Source organism: Gopherus flavomarginatus, chromosome 4 (assembly GCF_025201925.1).
Source record: "Gopherus flavomarginatus isolate rGopFla2 chromosome 4, rGopFla2.mat.asm, whole genome shotgun sequence".
Taxonomy (NCBI): Eukaryota; Metazoa; Chordata; order Testudines; family Testudinidae; genus Gopherus; species Gopherus flavomarginatus.
In genome coordinates this window covers 58,203,238-58,218,737 of record NC_066620.1, presented here as the reverse complement: position 1 = coordinate 58,218,737, position 15,500 = coordinate 58,203,238, and the positions used below count along the sequence as shown (strand labels likewise).

Genomic DNA, 15,500 nt, shown 5'->3' with positions numbered 1-15,500 from the left:
ACTGAGGATGGCTGAAAAGTGTCCTGGAAGTTTCTTACAGAGAAGTCTTATTTTTTTCACAGAATCACTTTGCTGTGAGCAGAGATTTCATTCTCATCAGGACTGCAATATGACCATTGAGATACAATGGAACCATTTGGGATTTTTCTCTTAACTTCATTAGAGATCAGACTTCAGTAAGCCCAAATTAGTAATAAGCAGGTTCCTGTGTGAGAAATCTTCCTTGTAAAACCACAAGTGGAAGCTAGATGTCACACCTTTGGAGTTTACCCCTCTCAAGTATCCTTTTCCTCACAAGCTAAGTTGCTGCTACACTGTCTATCCTAGAGCCTCCTGGAACCTTTCCTACAGGATGAGCAGGGATGGCAGATCTGTCTATACGCTTGATTTACCAACAAAATAATTCTCCGAACAGCCCACATCTAATCGGTACCAGGTATAAACAACTTACCCAGTCCTTCCAGGAGCCTTTGGGGTTTGAATGTTTGAATGGCTCTAGCCTTTCTAAAATAGTCTGACACGCTTTCTAAAAAAGAAAACAAAATAAAGAGCAACACTTTTTAAAGTAGTGTAGTGAGGCTGTGTGGCTTCCTGCCACCCCAGAGCGGGACGAGCCCATCTGGAGACCGGAGTGGGTGGAGCTAGGGAGCTCGGACCCCACCCCTCAGAGGGTCAGACTGAGACCCAGACGTATAAAGGCTCGCCGTCAGAGCTCACTAGGGAGCCAGCCACCGGGCAGACCAGACATCTCCAGCCTAGCCCACGACTGGGAAACCCCCGCAGCCCAAGGTGCATGCCAGGACTGGCCTGATTTGCCCGGCGCTCGCTACCTAAAGGAGTTGCTGGACCTGCCCTGCACCCGTTACCCAGAGAAGTTGCTGGGCCCGCTGCTCGCCCACTACCCCAAGGAACCCATGGTGCTGGACCCCTCGGAGGACAACACCCTGACCCAGGTACTACCCCAGGGGCAGTCTGGAAGTAGCCTGGGGGCAGCCGACTGTAGTCTGGCTGCAGCACTGCCGGAGCCCCTGTCAGTGTGTTGCGGCCAGGATCCCACTGACTCAGCAGCGGGTCTTCTGCTGCTGCTAGGACCCCGGGCTGGGACGCAGTGGAGTGGGTGGGCCTGCGTCCCCCCTGCCTCCCACCTCGCGGGTGGAGTCTCCCCCTCTCCCTAGCTTTGGAGGCTTGGGCCTACTGTTATTGCTCAGCCCTGCCTGAGGGCCTGAGCTCCTGACTCCATATTGCCCCACCCTGACCTAGGGCCTGGGCTTGATACTATTTGTACTGTTACTGCTCAGTCCTGCCTGAGGGCCTGAGCCCCTGACTCACTATTGCACCGCCCTGACCCAGGGCCTGGGCTTACAGTGCTTATTCCAGGTACCGCAAGGGCCACCAGGAAAGACTCCCGCGGCCAGACTAATTCCCCAAACCTCAGCAGTGTGCAGTGAGCCGGGATGGCTCCCCTCCGCCCGGAGAGGGTCGAGCCCCGGCCAGCACCTCTACAAGTAGGCCTTGAAAATGTGAGCTTATTACACAATTGTTCACAGTTACCCTCTACCTAAATCAATGTTGTCCTTAGGACACTGAGGTATCATTAAATGGACAAGGTTCAGTAACTGGGAGAGCTGATCATAAAGAAACAGTTTGACTGGGAAATAAAAAGATTCTAAAGCTGATTGGTTATGTTTATGATAAAGGGAGATCCCAGTGATGGCACGTGGCCTGGCCAATTCTAAGGGTGGGGAAGCAGGGCGACTGTCCGTGGCACCAGCTTGCAGGGGGCACTGTACTGCAGTGGCCTGCCATTTTGGCTCAGCTCTGATTGGCTGGCCATGGTGATTTTGTTTTGTTTTTTGGCTCAGCCACTGTGGGCAGGGTGCCAAAAATGTTTTCCATCCTGGCAGGCGAAATGGCTAAGGCCATTCCTGGTATATGGTCTTGTGAGTCATGACACACACTATTGGATGGATTCTAGTTTATAAAGAAAACTTTGCCTATTTTAATCCCATCTGGCCACTTGAAAATATCTAGCAAGGCGAGTTTGTAGCAACATGGAAATAATTCACCATGCCTTCGTGCAATTCCCTATCCCATGCAACATTCCTGAGGATTTGATGCCAACTGTAGTCCCCAACCCACCTGCATGTTAACAGTATACCATGCTTGCAGTTAACACCACAGACATTACTAGGAAGCTATTTATTTAAATGGATGCCTTTCTTCAATTTACTAATTGGCAATGGACTGAACATGAGAGTTTCATAAAAACCTTGAAATAAATATGGTCATTCATTATCTGCTGCATCCTAATAATTGTGGTCATCACAAGGAATTATGAGGTATTGCGTGTTTAATATTTCCTTTTCAAGGACATTGGGCATCCCTTTTCTTTTTAAAGAAACATGTAGACAGCATATTTTTCTGTTCTGGAGCCATCGCCTAGAGAGAGGTTTGAGTTACTCAGTTGCCTTACAAGGACAGCCATCCCATTGATGTCTGCGCTGACAGAAGCAGCTGTTGCAGAGGTATTTGGAACGGTGTTAGTGCTGGTCTCACTGATGTGAATGCTGGTGGTCGGGATTCTCAGAGTTTTGCTGGCAACCTGCAGAACAACAAAAAATGACTGTCTCGTGTACATATTTGTGAGGCATCCCATTCCCTATCCACAATATCTATGCTGCAACCTTCTCTTCTCTCCCATCCCAAATTTCACCTATTTTGGTTGTTTAGTTGCTGGAGTTAGCTCCAGGGTTGTCACGGTCAAGCCTGAGAATTTGTGTGTTTGTCAAATGTCCTTACAACCATTTCATTATTCAGACATGTTTTTTCTCCAACTCAAGATTCAACAACTTTAGAAGACAGAGAGGAAAAAGTCCCAGTACATCACCCAGTCCATCTTCTTGCCAATGCAAGAAGTTTCGTCGCATCTAGCTTTAAGTGCCCCCAAACAATGAGGGGCATTTGCTACCTGTACATATAAAATATGGAGCAATATATGCAGAAAGTGCCCTTTAATTGCTATAGCATCTATTGCAGTTACTGTTTCTGTAACCTTCCAGAATTTAAGTCCACCCTGGGTATGGGCACTCCTGAGCTTTTACTGCAATTTTCCATTGGTACTGCAAATTTCAAACTCAAAAACATTACGATCTACTTGGCACTCTGTTTAAATGAGCCATTGTGCAAAAGCTTCTGGTTATCAGAAGATGATGCTTGCTGCAATACTGTCCTGCATGAATAGGTCACAATGACTTCCAGATAACTGGCTTTATATATGTCATGTAGTGTCACAGACCAGGTTATGGGAAATCATAGTGAGAAGGAGCAATGGAAGAGCCCAGAAGTTTGGGGTAAAAGATTTCTAAACATCTCTCTCTTAGACGTGAAATAAAACCTTAACATGTTCTTCGAGTCTTAGGGTGAAATCTTGGTTCCTCAGAAGTCCGTGAGAGTTTTGCCATTGACTTCAATGGAGAGAGGATTTCACCCACAGAATTCTAGAACCCATTAAGTTCTAAAATGTTCTGAATTATGGGTTTCAGATTCCCCCATCTCTAGCAAAGCCTTTTAAAGATAATTAAGTCAGATCCTAATTTTGCGTATCCCAATGTAAATCTAGAGCAGGGATCAGCAACCTTTGGCATGTGGCCCATCAGGGAAAGCTGCTGGTGGTCCGAGACAGTTTGTTTACCTGCAGTGTCCACAGGTTCAGCTGATCGCAGCTCCTACTCGCGGTGGGTTGCCATTCCAGGCCAATGGGGGCTGTGGGAAGCAGTTGCCAGCAAATCCCTGGACGCGCACCACTTTCCACAGCCCCCATTGGCCAGGAACGGTAACCCGCGGCCAGTAAGAGCTGCGATCGGCTGAACCTGCGGATGCTGCAGGTAAACAAACCATACCGGTCTGCCTGTGGCTTTGCCTGACAGGCCGCGTGCCAAAGGTTACCAATCCCTGATCTAGAGTAACTCCATCAACATCAGTGGAATTCCTCCAAATTCACACTGCCATAAAATCAACATCTCTCTTCATTAAAAGTTTAACAAGATATGTCAAAATACAAAAGACAAAAAGAAATATTAGTTTAAATATCATGTGAAAATTACAGTTTTATAGGATCAAAAGGAAAAGATGTAGCTTCTGGCAATAAAGAGTACAGCTTTATTCATACTGCATAGTCTGCACAGCTACATTAAACTGAACATATTAGTGTAAACCAATGTGTATAGATAATGCAGATTATAATCTTCACTTCCCATTACAACACCATTTTAGAAATCTAGCACTGGTGCTGATGCAATGAGGGTGATTATTAGAGTTTAGGTCCCTATGTAAACCTACAAGCCATTACAGCAGCTCCCTTCTGCCTGTTGAAAGAATATTAGGGAAGTGAGATTGGAATTTGTTTTAAAAGAGGTCTCATGGTAATGTGTCTAAACTCATCATTACCTGGATCATCTTGGTGTGAAGTCCTTGACCCATCTCAGTCCCACCATGTGTAAGTAGTACTGAACCATCTGTATACACATGTACCAGAGCCCCAGCCTGTAACAGGGATTATTAAAAAGATAAAGAGTCACCATAAATGAGCTAGTAAATTACCTGGCAGATTTCAGTTCCAGGGCACACAAATAAAAGCAGACTTTGGGACTAGACTAAAGAGGCAAATCTGGTGTAAAAGCTATCAGAGTCAAACTCAGGGGGATCATGCTCCTCTTTGGTATAATCCTCTGAGGCCAACGGTGTTCAGACTCACAATGAATTTGGCCCACAATCATCAGTATAACTAGGTTCAAATTACAGAATCAAAACATCAGCCGCAGTTTTCAGCTATGGGAGCTGGATAAGCCAAAATGAACCTGCTGTTAGTTACTTGTGAAACAGAGGAGCACCCTCTCATCCAAACCTGACAGCATCACCCAAAATCCAGCTAGCCCAAGATGTGTATGGACAATAACGATTACTGAATTTCAACAAAGCCAGCATGCTTAACACTGCTATTATTTTTTAAGAGATTGGGGTGGGCGGGAGCATGAAACGGGCTGTGCCGTAGGGTCTTCTGGACATATTTAAACCAGTAACTGTGGCATATAATGTCTGCATTGGTTTTGAAAGAGTCATGTCATTTATCCAGTGGGGACTTTCAGAGAAGGATACAGAAGGAGAACCTGGACTGGTGAGCATAACATCTAGTTAATCTCCTGCAAATTAATGAGACTTGCGGACCTGATTCAAAAAGGAAAGAGTGAAGCTGATCCCAAACTTCGTAGGAATAATGGCTATCCCCCTCTTCTTCCAGCGATTTTGTCTGAAAGAACAAAGCACCGTTAGTACTCCTTCAGCTCTCTTCTGTCAGGCTTTCATCCTAAATAGGACATTGTGCTTTCCTCTAATTCAGTAAAGACAAATACAATCTACTACAGTGAGGAAGGAAAAAAATCAAATGCACAACTACAAAATGGGAAATAATTAGTAAGGCAACAGTACTGCTGAAAAAACTCTGGGGTTATAGTGGGTCAAAAATTTAATATGAGTCACCAACGTGATGCAACTGGGAAAAAGGCTGATATTCTGGGCTATATTAACAACAGGATGGTTGTACGATGGGTTGCCAGGCATCTGGTTTTGGACTAGAACACTCGGTAAAAAGGGATCCTGGCAGCTCAAGTCAGCACCACTGACCGGCCCATTAAAAGTCTGGTCAGCGATGCAGCAGGGCTAAGGCAGGATCCCTGACTGCCCTGGTTCTGCGCAGCTGCTGGAAGTGGCCTGCATGTCCCTGCAGCCCCTAGACGGAGGGGTGATCAGGGAAGCTCTGCACGCTGCCCCCACCCCCAGCACTGGCTCCGCAGCTCCCACTGGCCGGGAACCATGGCCAATGGGAGCTGCAGGGGTGGCACTTGTGGGTGCCGGCAGCGTGCAGAGCCTCCTGGCCCCTCAGCCTAGGGGCTGCAGGGACATGCTGGCCGCATGGGAGCCGGCTGCATGGGAGCCGCATGGAGCCAGAGCAGGCAGGGAGCCTGCCTTAGCCCTGCTGTGCTGCCGACTCGGAGCTGCCTGAGGTAAGAACTGCCTGGCAGGAGCCTGTGCCCTGAACGCCCTCCCACACCCCAACCCCCTGCCCCAGCCCTGCATCCTCTCCTGCACCCTAACTTCCTCCCAGAGCCTGCACCCTTGCCCCAGCCCTGAGCCCCGTCCTGCACCCCAAACCCCTCATCCATAGCCCCACCACAGATCCTGCACCCCCAGACAGAGCCCTCACCCCCTCCTGCACCCCAACATCCTGCTCCAGCCCAGGGCCCCCTCCTGCACCCTGAACCCCTCATTTCTTGCCCCACCCCAGAGACCGCACCCCCAGCAGGAGCCCTCAGCCCCTCCCACACCCCAAACCCCTGCCCCAGCCCAGTGAAAATGAGAGTGGGTGGAGGAGAGCAAGTGACAGCGGGAGGGAGGATGGACTGAATGGGGATGTGGCCTCTGAGAAGGGGCAGGGCAGAGGCAGGGCCTCTGAGAAGGAGCATGGCAGGGCCTCGAGAAGGGACAGGATAGGATGTTTGGTTTTGTGTGATTAGAAAGTTGGCAACCCTAGTCGTATGCAAGTCACAGGAGCTTATTGTCCCATTCTAGGCAACACTGGTAAGGCCTCATCCTCGAGCATTATGTCCAGTTTGGAGACTGCCCTTTAAGAAAGATGTGGGCAAATTGCAGAGAGTTCAAAGGACAGCTACAAAAATAATAAGAGATTTTAAAAATGTGACCTGTGAGGAAAGGCTGAAAGAATTGGGCATGTTTAGCTTAAAGATGAGAAGGCTGAGGGGGGATCTCATAACAGTCTTCAAATATGTAAAAGGCTGGTGATAAAGAGAACAGTGACCAGTTGCTCTCCATGTTCACCAAGGGTGGGACAAAAAACAATCTGCTTAATTTGCAGTGAGGGAGATTTAGTTTAGATCAGCAGATCTCAAACTATGGGGCAGGCCTCCTAAGGGAGGCACAGGAATGTGTCAAGGGAGGCACGAGCTGTGTGCTTTTTTTTTTTTTTCAAAAAGAGCTCTGGCTGTCAGCCCCGGGTGGCTGGGGCTCATGCAGAAGGGCCATGCACACCCGGGAGGTGGGGATAAAGGGGCCAGCCAGAGCCCCACCCCCTGGATTGGAGCTCTCCTTCCCACCCCTCAATCCCTCACCAGGAGGAAGTCCAGGCTTGGGGTCAGGCTCTCTTCCCTCTCACCAGGAGGCAGCAGGTCTCCGGCTGTCAGCCCCAGGGTGGCAGCGGCAGTACAGAAATAAGGATGGCAATGGGGCGCTAAGTCTGCTGTGAAAAGTGATGATAAATATCACTTTTCACATTGCTTCCCTTGCTTCTGCGCGGCTGCACCCTTACCTTTAAGTCTGCTGTGAGAGTGATATTGACAAATCCATATTGCCACCCTTACTTCTGTACCACTGCTGGAGTGCCACAGCCTTCAGAGCTGAGCACCCAGCCAGCAACCGCTGCTCACCACTTTGCCTTTAGAGCTGGGTTGCTGTATATGTCCTTGGCAGGGGCAGGGCACATAAACGACTACAGACACAAAGAAGGGAGGCCTGATCAACTAAGACTGAGAACCATTGGTTTAGATATTAGGAAAAGCTTTCTAAGTCTAGGGCTAGTTAAGTACTGGGAATAGGTTACCCAGGGAGGTTGTGAAATCCCCGTCATGGGAGGTTTTTAAGAACAGGTTAGACAAACATCTGTCAGAGATACCCTACATATACTGAATCCAGCCTCAGTGCAGGGTGATGGGCTAGATGACCTCTCAAGGTCTGCTGTGACAATTGGTCTATAACTTTAGCTTGCTTATACATTTACCATGGAAAGTAGGTCAAGTTATTTTCAAGAAGGAATGTTACAAACAGAGGCAAAAGAACCAGACAGAGACTAAATTAGTCCAAACAAAAAGCCACATTGATATAATCCAAGGGCTGTTGAAATTATGCTTGTTAAAAAACAAATGACGTGGAGCCACAAGTTAATGAACCGAAATTAGTGTGTCAAATATTAGGCCTAATGGGTGGACAAAATAATAAGGGGATGGGCTATTCCACCCATTACACCCTTTATGGGTCCTTAAAGGACAAGATTTTGGAGGGGAAAAGAAAATACAGAAAGAACAGACGAAGAGGAAGATCTATTGGAAGCTACTGAGGTGAGTTTCACCATCCTATCTGCCACACCCACTATCTCCTTCGCCATCCTAATCCTGAGGGATGTCCTGACCAGATCAGGCCAGAGAGAGAGAGAGCCAAATAACATTGCCACCTCTATCGGCACCATCTGAATCCCAACCACCAACTGGGATGAAATAGGATCGGGCTTTAACAGCAGCATCAACAACCACCACTTCAGCCCATCTCATCTACCTTCTCTTTTCCCCAAAAGGATCATTACCGTCTCTGATACCATCTAAGAGACTGTCAGACAATCCTAACCACTCCCTCCAGCTAAAAGGAAAGCGGATAAGGGGTGTTGTTAAAATCAATGCCTTATTTAATACTTTACATTTTACATGTCTTAACTGCTTCTCCTTCTTTTCTGTATCATTAATACAGGGTTAGTACAAGATTTTTAATGGTGTGCTCTCCATGGTACTAAGAAGCCTCATGTCTTTATATTCCAAACCCCTAACTTTGTTTAACACTGTTTAATGTTGGACACTGGCATGGTTACATTAACACCTGTGGCCCATTCATTTCATCTAACTGAATATAACAGGTTCATTGCAGCCCTACCTTTCTAGGATACTAATGTAAAGCATTAGGCCAATTAATCCCAGGTGCAAGTCAATAGGATGACCTTGACCCACTATAGTACTAAGGGTCCTTCTCACAATGGGACTGAAGAGACTTCAAGAAAAGAAAAGGGGGGGAAAAGTCACACCTTTACCACATGACTTTGACTCTAAATCACCCAGGTTACTGATTGGACTTTAGTGCCTGTTATCTCGGCAGAGAGTAAAACACCTACCTATTGAATTCATCAATGATTTTCCTTCTGTGGTAATACTCTGAGTTCACTAGACACTCTTCCCAGCATCTCTGCAAAGTGAACTCTTCAAGCTTTTGGTTAAAATGGGTCAGGTCTCCTTCATTGTAAAGATTCAGCTTTCGCACCTTCCCAAAGAAAGAAATATTGATAGGGCTCATTATGAATAATGAAATCAGTGCTTTAGTCCAAGTCTTTTTATTAAATAATATCAAGAACAAATTGGACTTTAATTGTTCCTCCTCCTTTTCTGGCTCCACTGAAAAATATGTTGAAAGTCCGTGATTCGTTCATGAGAAAACCTGGTGACAAGAATTTAGAGCAGGATTTTCAAGGAAGCCTAAGTGATATAGGAATTCAAATTCCTTTTGGTGGGATTTGGGTTCCTAATTGCCTTAGGTCCCTTTGAAAATCTGAGCCTTAAAGCTGGAGTTACAGAATGAGACACAACTGAAATGACAAAGGAAATTCAGTGAGGCAGAAGATAATGATCCAGATTGCAATTTGGCCTATTGACTTCAATGGGCACATAACTGGGACCCATAACAAAAACAAATAGAGATTTCCTGTGCTTAATATCTAGTTGTAGTTGTGTGTCAAATTCCCAAGACTTAGCTAAAATGCTGCACTACAGTTTCAATTGATTTATACCTGCTCGGCTGGCAAACCACACATCAGGATAATGTCACTCATCCAGCACTCAGTGACCATCATTCCCTGGGGACCTCCAAAGCCACGAAATGCTGTGTTGGAGGGCAAGTTAGTCTTGCAAACTGTACCCACACCTTTGACGTTGGGAATGTTGTAAGAGTTATCCAGGTGAAACAAAGCTCTGTCCATAACCTAATGAAAAAGAAATACAAAACCGGGGGTGGCGGTGAGAGAGAATCACTTAACGTAAATCCCATGTCAGATTTTACACGTCTTGCTAAAGCAGTGATATGATTCAATAAGGCAGCAAGGGCTAATTTACAAAAGGAGGACTGCTTTCTGTGTGAGCCCTGGGATGCAAATCACCCCAAAGGAAAGCAGTGCAGGAAGCAAGGCCAGGCTCCAACCTGGACTGCACGGGCACATGGAGTTGCCGCACCCCAGAAGGAGGAGTTTGCTGCAGCTTCCCAAAGGATAGCGCAGTGTGTACACATACACTGTGCTCTGTGGAGCTCTAGGAGGTATTGTGACTCCTGGAGCAAAGTCCTTCTGAAAACTCCTCCTGGGATGGTGCTGCCCCACATTGGCCCCTAATCTGGACTGCAGCTAAATGCCACAATCCAGCCCTTAAAGAGGCACTATTTGTGAGCCTGACTTTGCTACCCTTACGCAGGTTGAGTAGTATGTTACTGAGCAAGTAGCCCTGCTGGCTTCAGTGTGAATAAGGGAAGCAGAATCTGGGCCCATAAGAATGAGGATGACTGCATGAGTAAGGGTGGTCATGTAGTGTTTGCAGGATCAGGTCCCTTCCCTTCCTTTCTGTCTTGTACAGCACCAAGCACACTGCCAGCACTAGGGTGAGGTTTTCAAAAGCACTCAGCATAGGTGCAACTCAGCTCCCACTCAAGTCCAAGGGAGTTTTACCATTGACTTCAACAGGGATTGGTCCTGCTTTTGGGGATTGGTCCTGCTTTGAGCAGGAGGTTGGACTAGATGACCTCCTGAGGTCCCTTTCAACCCTGATATTCTATGAACAGAGTGAGGCCAATGCTGAGCACTTTTAAAAATCCCATCCTATTTTAATAATGTGAAAGCTGGCTGACCCCCCTTAATAGATTACAAGTGGCCAGTGGGGGAGAGGGGTGAGTACTGCTCATGGACACAGTAGCCTGAATTTTTGCACTCTCTCTTTTCCTCTGCCTCAAAGCAGGAAAATCCTGCGCCAAACCAGTCAGTACTACCCAGATAATGGGAGCATGAGATTTTACACTTACCAATCAAGTATTAACACGCAAGGATCTTTGTCTGAATGTGTATAAAAAGTTTGTGAAATTTATGTAAGACAGAGTCTTTTGTACCAATGTACAGGCTCTCCTTTTTCTGCAGAATAAAGCATTTTTCCTTATCCCTGTCAGGCTGTGAATTGGCTCTCAACTAGGCAGACCCGATATTTCGGTAACAGTTTCTGGCGGCTCCGCCAGGACTCTCCTAGCTCGGACATTGGACTCCAGACAGCTGCGGCGAACTAGGAGCGGTGCCACTGGCGTGCTTAATCCCTCTTCCTCACTTCTCCGCAGCCCCTGGGGTTTGTGCTCCGATAAGGTGAGCCCTAATAGGATAAGGAAATACTATCTGGTTCTGGTTAGAGGCGGGCCTCTTATCTGGTTCTGGTTCTCTTCTGTTTAACTGGTTACTGTTGTTTTTCTGCTCTGTATACATTTGGGCATTAGGAGTGTGGGCGGAACTGAACCTCTCGTTCGTAATTCCTCGGAGTGGAAGCCATGCGCGCGAGGAAGATCTGAGGTCGAATTGAGATCCTTCTGTCCTGTCCCCTGTAGCGGTCAGTGTAATAGAAGTAGAAAAACCTGGATTAGACTGTAATTCCCTCTGTTCTCTGTGTAATTCTCTTTTCTGTTTGAGTGTCAGCAGACAGATGGGTGGGTCTTATGTTAGGAATTATGTTTTGTGTTCTATGTTCTGTCTTGTGGTGTTTGTCTTGTGGCCAGAATTGTTGTGTTTAGTGTTTTTATGGGATGGTCTGGTTTGGAATCAGGCAGAAGGGTTGAATTGAATGAACTCCTCTAAGTGGGTGTGCTTGTCCTAGCTTGTTGCTCCAAAGCTCTGTAATAAGGTTATTTTAGTGGAAGCGTATATGTGGCATACATTGAATAATAAGACTAATGTACTGTATAATGGCAATGTTTATGTGTTTGTTGTTGGGAAAAGGTGTATGAGTGAAGAGTAGAAGTTTCCTTTGTAGGTTAAAAAGAAGCCAAAAAGGGAGAAGGAAAAAGAACAGAATGAGTTAACTGGAAAGAAAAAAATAATAGCTAGCAGGCTGAAGATAAGACACTGGCTCCATTCAAGGACACTGCTCACAGCTAAGACTTGGCTGATAACCAAGAAAAGAGGGGGGGGGGGGGTGAACGTGCCCAAGCAGCTATGAGATCTGCAAAACACTGCCAGGTACTAATGAAATGTGTTAGGTTCCTTTTCTCACAGGTAAAGAAGCGCTACCCAAAGACCCTAGCAGCCCTGCCACTCCTTGGAATCAGGAGACTGGATCAATGTAAAGGTCCACCAACAAAAGACTGCTTTGGCTCCATGCTGAAAAGGCCCTTATTAAGTCTTGCTGACTATCAACACCACTGTGAAGTGCCAAAGACTGACTGCATGGACCCATGATTCTCACTGCAAAAAGACCCCTCCCCCTCGGGAGGATTATCTTACTGATGATTAGCCTATTTCTCCTTCCAGCTCCACTGTGCCTTCTGGACAGCAGGGGAAAAGTACAAGGTGAAGTGCTAGTAACCTCTCCCTTGTCCACTGACAGATCTACTGTGCCTTTGAATTTTTCTAGAAGCAGCAAAACCATTACAGGGTGATGTGCTGGTAACCTCTCCCCTGTAGGATGCTGAACCATGACTGTTTCTGGGAAGAAGAAGGAACGTTCACTCCACTGACATTGCCAAAGTCCAGGAATTCCTGACTAGAAAGGACATTAAGAACTGACCCTGGTGAAGAAACAAAGAATTATACACTGGCAGGAAAAATTTGTGGGACCCATGCTTGGGAATGTGGTATTGATTGGATTTTGGGGTTTGTTCTACAGGCTGCGCCCTGTGCTCTGGATAAATCCTTCAGTATGTATTGCTCTCCCTAATTGGATTTAAAATGACAGGTACCACAGGCACCTTGTTGCCCCTGCCATCTCCCCTGTTACCCTGTAATACACCCCCTCCTAGGCTATTAATGTTAATGCCTTTTTAAAATATTGAGAATAAATAACAGGTGTAATATAGTACTACACCAAGGAAAGATGGTATGAATATCACTGAGGCTGGGAAGGCATTGCAGTGGGATCTAGTATGTTTAGAAATTCAGGATTTCCTGAATGACCAGCTGATGGCCATTCGGAGTGATCTTGAGCACCAGACTTGGCCCACTGCCCTTACAGACACATCAGGAGTACTATCCGATCTGTGGTCATGGAGACATATTTGGACACATTCTGAGTGGAAGTGTGGACATTCACAGTGCTCCTTCCAAGCATTTGGACCAGTTAGGGGGGTGTGCGCTTCCACATACAGAATCCTGACGGGTCCATGGGGAGGATGCATGTGGGACTGGATTATTCACCGAGACATCTGGGAAATTAGACCACCTGGTATACCTAACTGATTTATAGTCAGTGCCCCAATCCCTTAGTTGTCAGACAAACAGGATTCCATTCTTTGTCCGTGCACTTATTCCTGAGTTGGAGGTGGCTAAGCTCAAGAGAGCAGTTGTAAATATTTCTGCAGAGCTTGAAAAAGCAGCTAATGCATTAATAGACGCCTTCCAAAAGTTGCAACAAAAGATTGATGAAGTAGCAGAAGTAGCTATGCAAAATAGACGTGTGCTAGATGCTATGAATGCTAAAAGAGGGGGGGCTTGTGCTCGCATCGGGAAAAAATGCTGTTTTTATGTTAATCATTCTGGCTTAATTGAACAGGATTTACAGGCTATTAAGAACGCTGCTGTTGTTTTTCATGCTATATCTCTTAATCACACCTTTAATTTTGAGAACCTTCTCCCAGACCTTGGGTCATAGTTTACTGGCCTTTTCCATACAATTGTTAAATGGATTATTTTCTGTCTGTTCTTCCTATGTATTGTTTGGATAGTAATACAATGCGCAAAATGTCTGTATAATGCTGTAACCAAAGGTTCTGTTGTCCGTAAGACAACTCAGTACCTGTCTCTTCAGCTTGATCGTAAATTACGTAACGGGCCTGGCAATCTGGGCTTGCCAGGCCCGAAGGGGGGATTGTGAAAGCTGGCTGACCCCCCTTAATAGATTACAAGCGGTCAGGGGGGAGGGGGGTGAGTACTGCTCATGGACACAGTTGCCTGAATTTTTGCACTCTCTCTTTTCCTCAGCCTCAAAGCAGGAAAATCCTGCGCCAAACCAGTCAGTACTACCCAGATAATGGGAGCATGAGATTTTACACTTACCAATCAAGTATTAACACGCAAGGATCTTTGTCTGAATGTGTATAAAAGGTTTGTGAAATTTGTGTAAGACAGAGTCTTTTGTACCAATGTACAGGCTCTCCTTTTTCTGCAGAATAAAGCATTTTTCCTTATCCCTGTCAGGCTGTTAATTGGCTCTCAGCTAGGCAGACCCAATATTTCGGTAACAATAACAAAAGACCCTTAATGGGCAATGAGCTAATCTCTGCGTGAAGGGTCAAAATCCATGTGCTGTTATGTAAAAACCTAATACAGGCTGTGTCAGCAATTTTTACAGGCCCAAAGTCCACAGTTTGGTCAAGAGGCCAGAGGCCCAGTAAACAGTGAACAATATTAGCTAAGAAAAGCAGAGCAAACAAAAGACAACCTTGCTTTTTATTAACATGAACTTGGTCTGCAAATGCCAGATGGGGAGCAATAATTGGTACTTTTATCTGAAGCTGAAAACAGGCCAAAGGAATGAAAGGAGCCCAATATGTTTGTGTCCACTTCTCTGGCAAGAGGAGGTGGTTACTCTCCCCACACATCAACCTTGAGTTTATGTTGGAAGAGGTTCAAACATGTCAGTATGAGATATGATATCCTCCCTCCTGCTTCCCACAGATACCAGTGCCTGCCTTTAGAAGCTCAAATGAGCAACATGGAATAACAGTTTCTATTGCCATATACTTTTTAAATATCTTTTTGTTTTAACCCCTAGGCATGTACCTGTCGGACAATCAGAAGAACTACCTCATTCCTATGGAACTCAAATCAGAATTCAACATATATATTTTATATTAAAGAAAAACACCTGCGTACTAATTGTATGTTACTTGTTAACATGAAACCATGGGCGGAGACATTATGTAATCTTTGACTATTGGCTACTGTACTTACCTTGTCTTGCTGCTAGACCTATCCAGGGGCTCGGGACAACCCACCCCCTTACTTCCCTCTGCCCATGGAAAATCCATATAATCCTTTATAATCAATTGTTTGGTAGTGTCTCTGAGCCTAATAAGCAAACTGACACTCCGCCAGCGCTGTGTGTAATAAACCCACGTGCTTGATTCTACACAGTGTCCATTTTGTTCTTTCACTGTGCTCCCATACAGCATGCCCACCCAGCTCACGATGAGTGCAATGGGAGCGACACTGATGTAATCCAGGGCAAAATGGGTCCCACATACAAAATGCAGGTCACTCTAAGAACCTAACTCCAAAATTGTGTTTAAAATTGTCGAAAAGCTACTGTAGCCCTAAAATTCCATTATTGTACATTTTTACATTTTGTATCATCTAATGCGTGTAAACTAGGTGTATAGAACAAGTG

The 15,500-nt window shown here is 45.9% G+C and overlaps 1 protein-coding gene across 4 annotated transcripts in view; it reads right to left on the bottom strand.

Annotated features, from left to right (window-relative positions):
- XDH (xanthine dehydrogenase) overlaps window positions 1-15,500 on the bottom strand; it is an 855,537-nt gene that overhangs the window by 10,796 nt on the left and 829,241 nt on the right. For all 4 annotated transcript variants that reach the window (XM_050948429.1, XM_050948430.1, XM_050948427.1 and 1 more), the window contains 6 exons: window positions 9,671-9,862; window positions 9,002-9,147; window positions 5,224-5,305; window positions 4,447-4,542; window positions 2,474-2,602; window positions 452-526 (listed from right to left, as the gene is read on the bottom strand). In XM_050948429.1, the coding sequence (XP_050804386.1) occupies window positions 452-526; window positions 2,474-2,602; window positions 4,447-4,542; window positions 5,224-5,305; window positions 9,002-9,147; window positions 9,671-9,862 (720 nt within the window). The remainder of the gene's footprint in view (window positions 1-451; window positions 527-2,473; window positions 2,603-4,446; window positions 4,543-5,223; window positions 5,306-9,001; window positions 9,148-9,670; window positions 9,863-15,500) is intronic.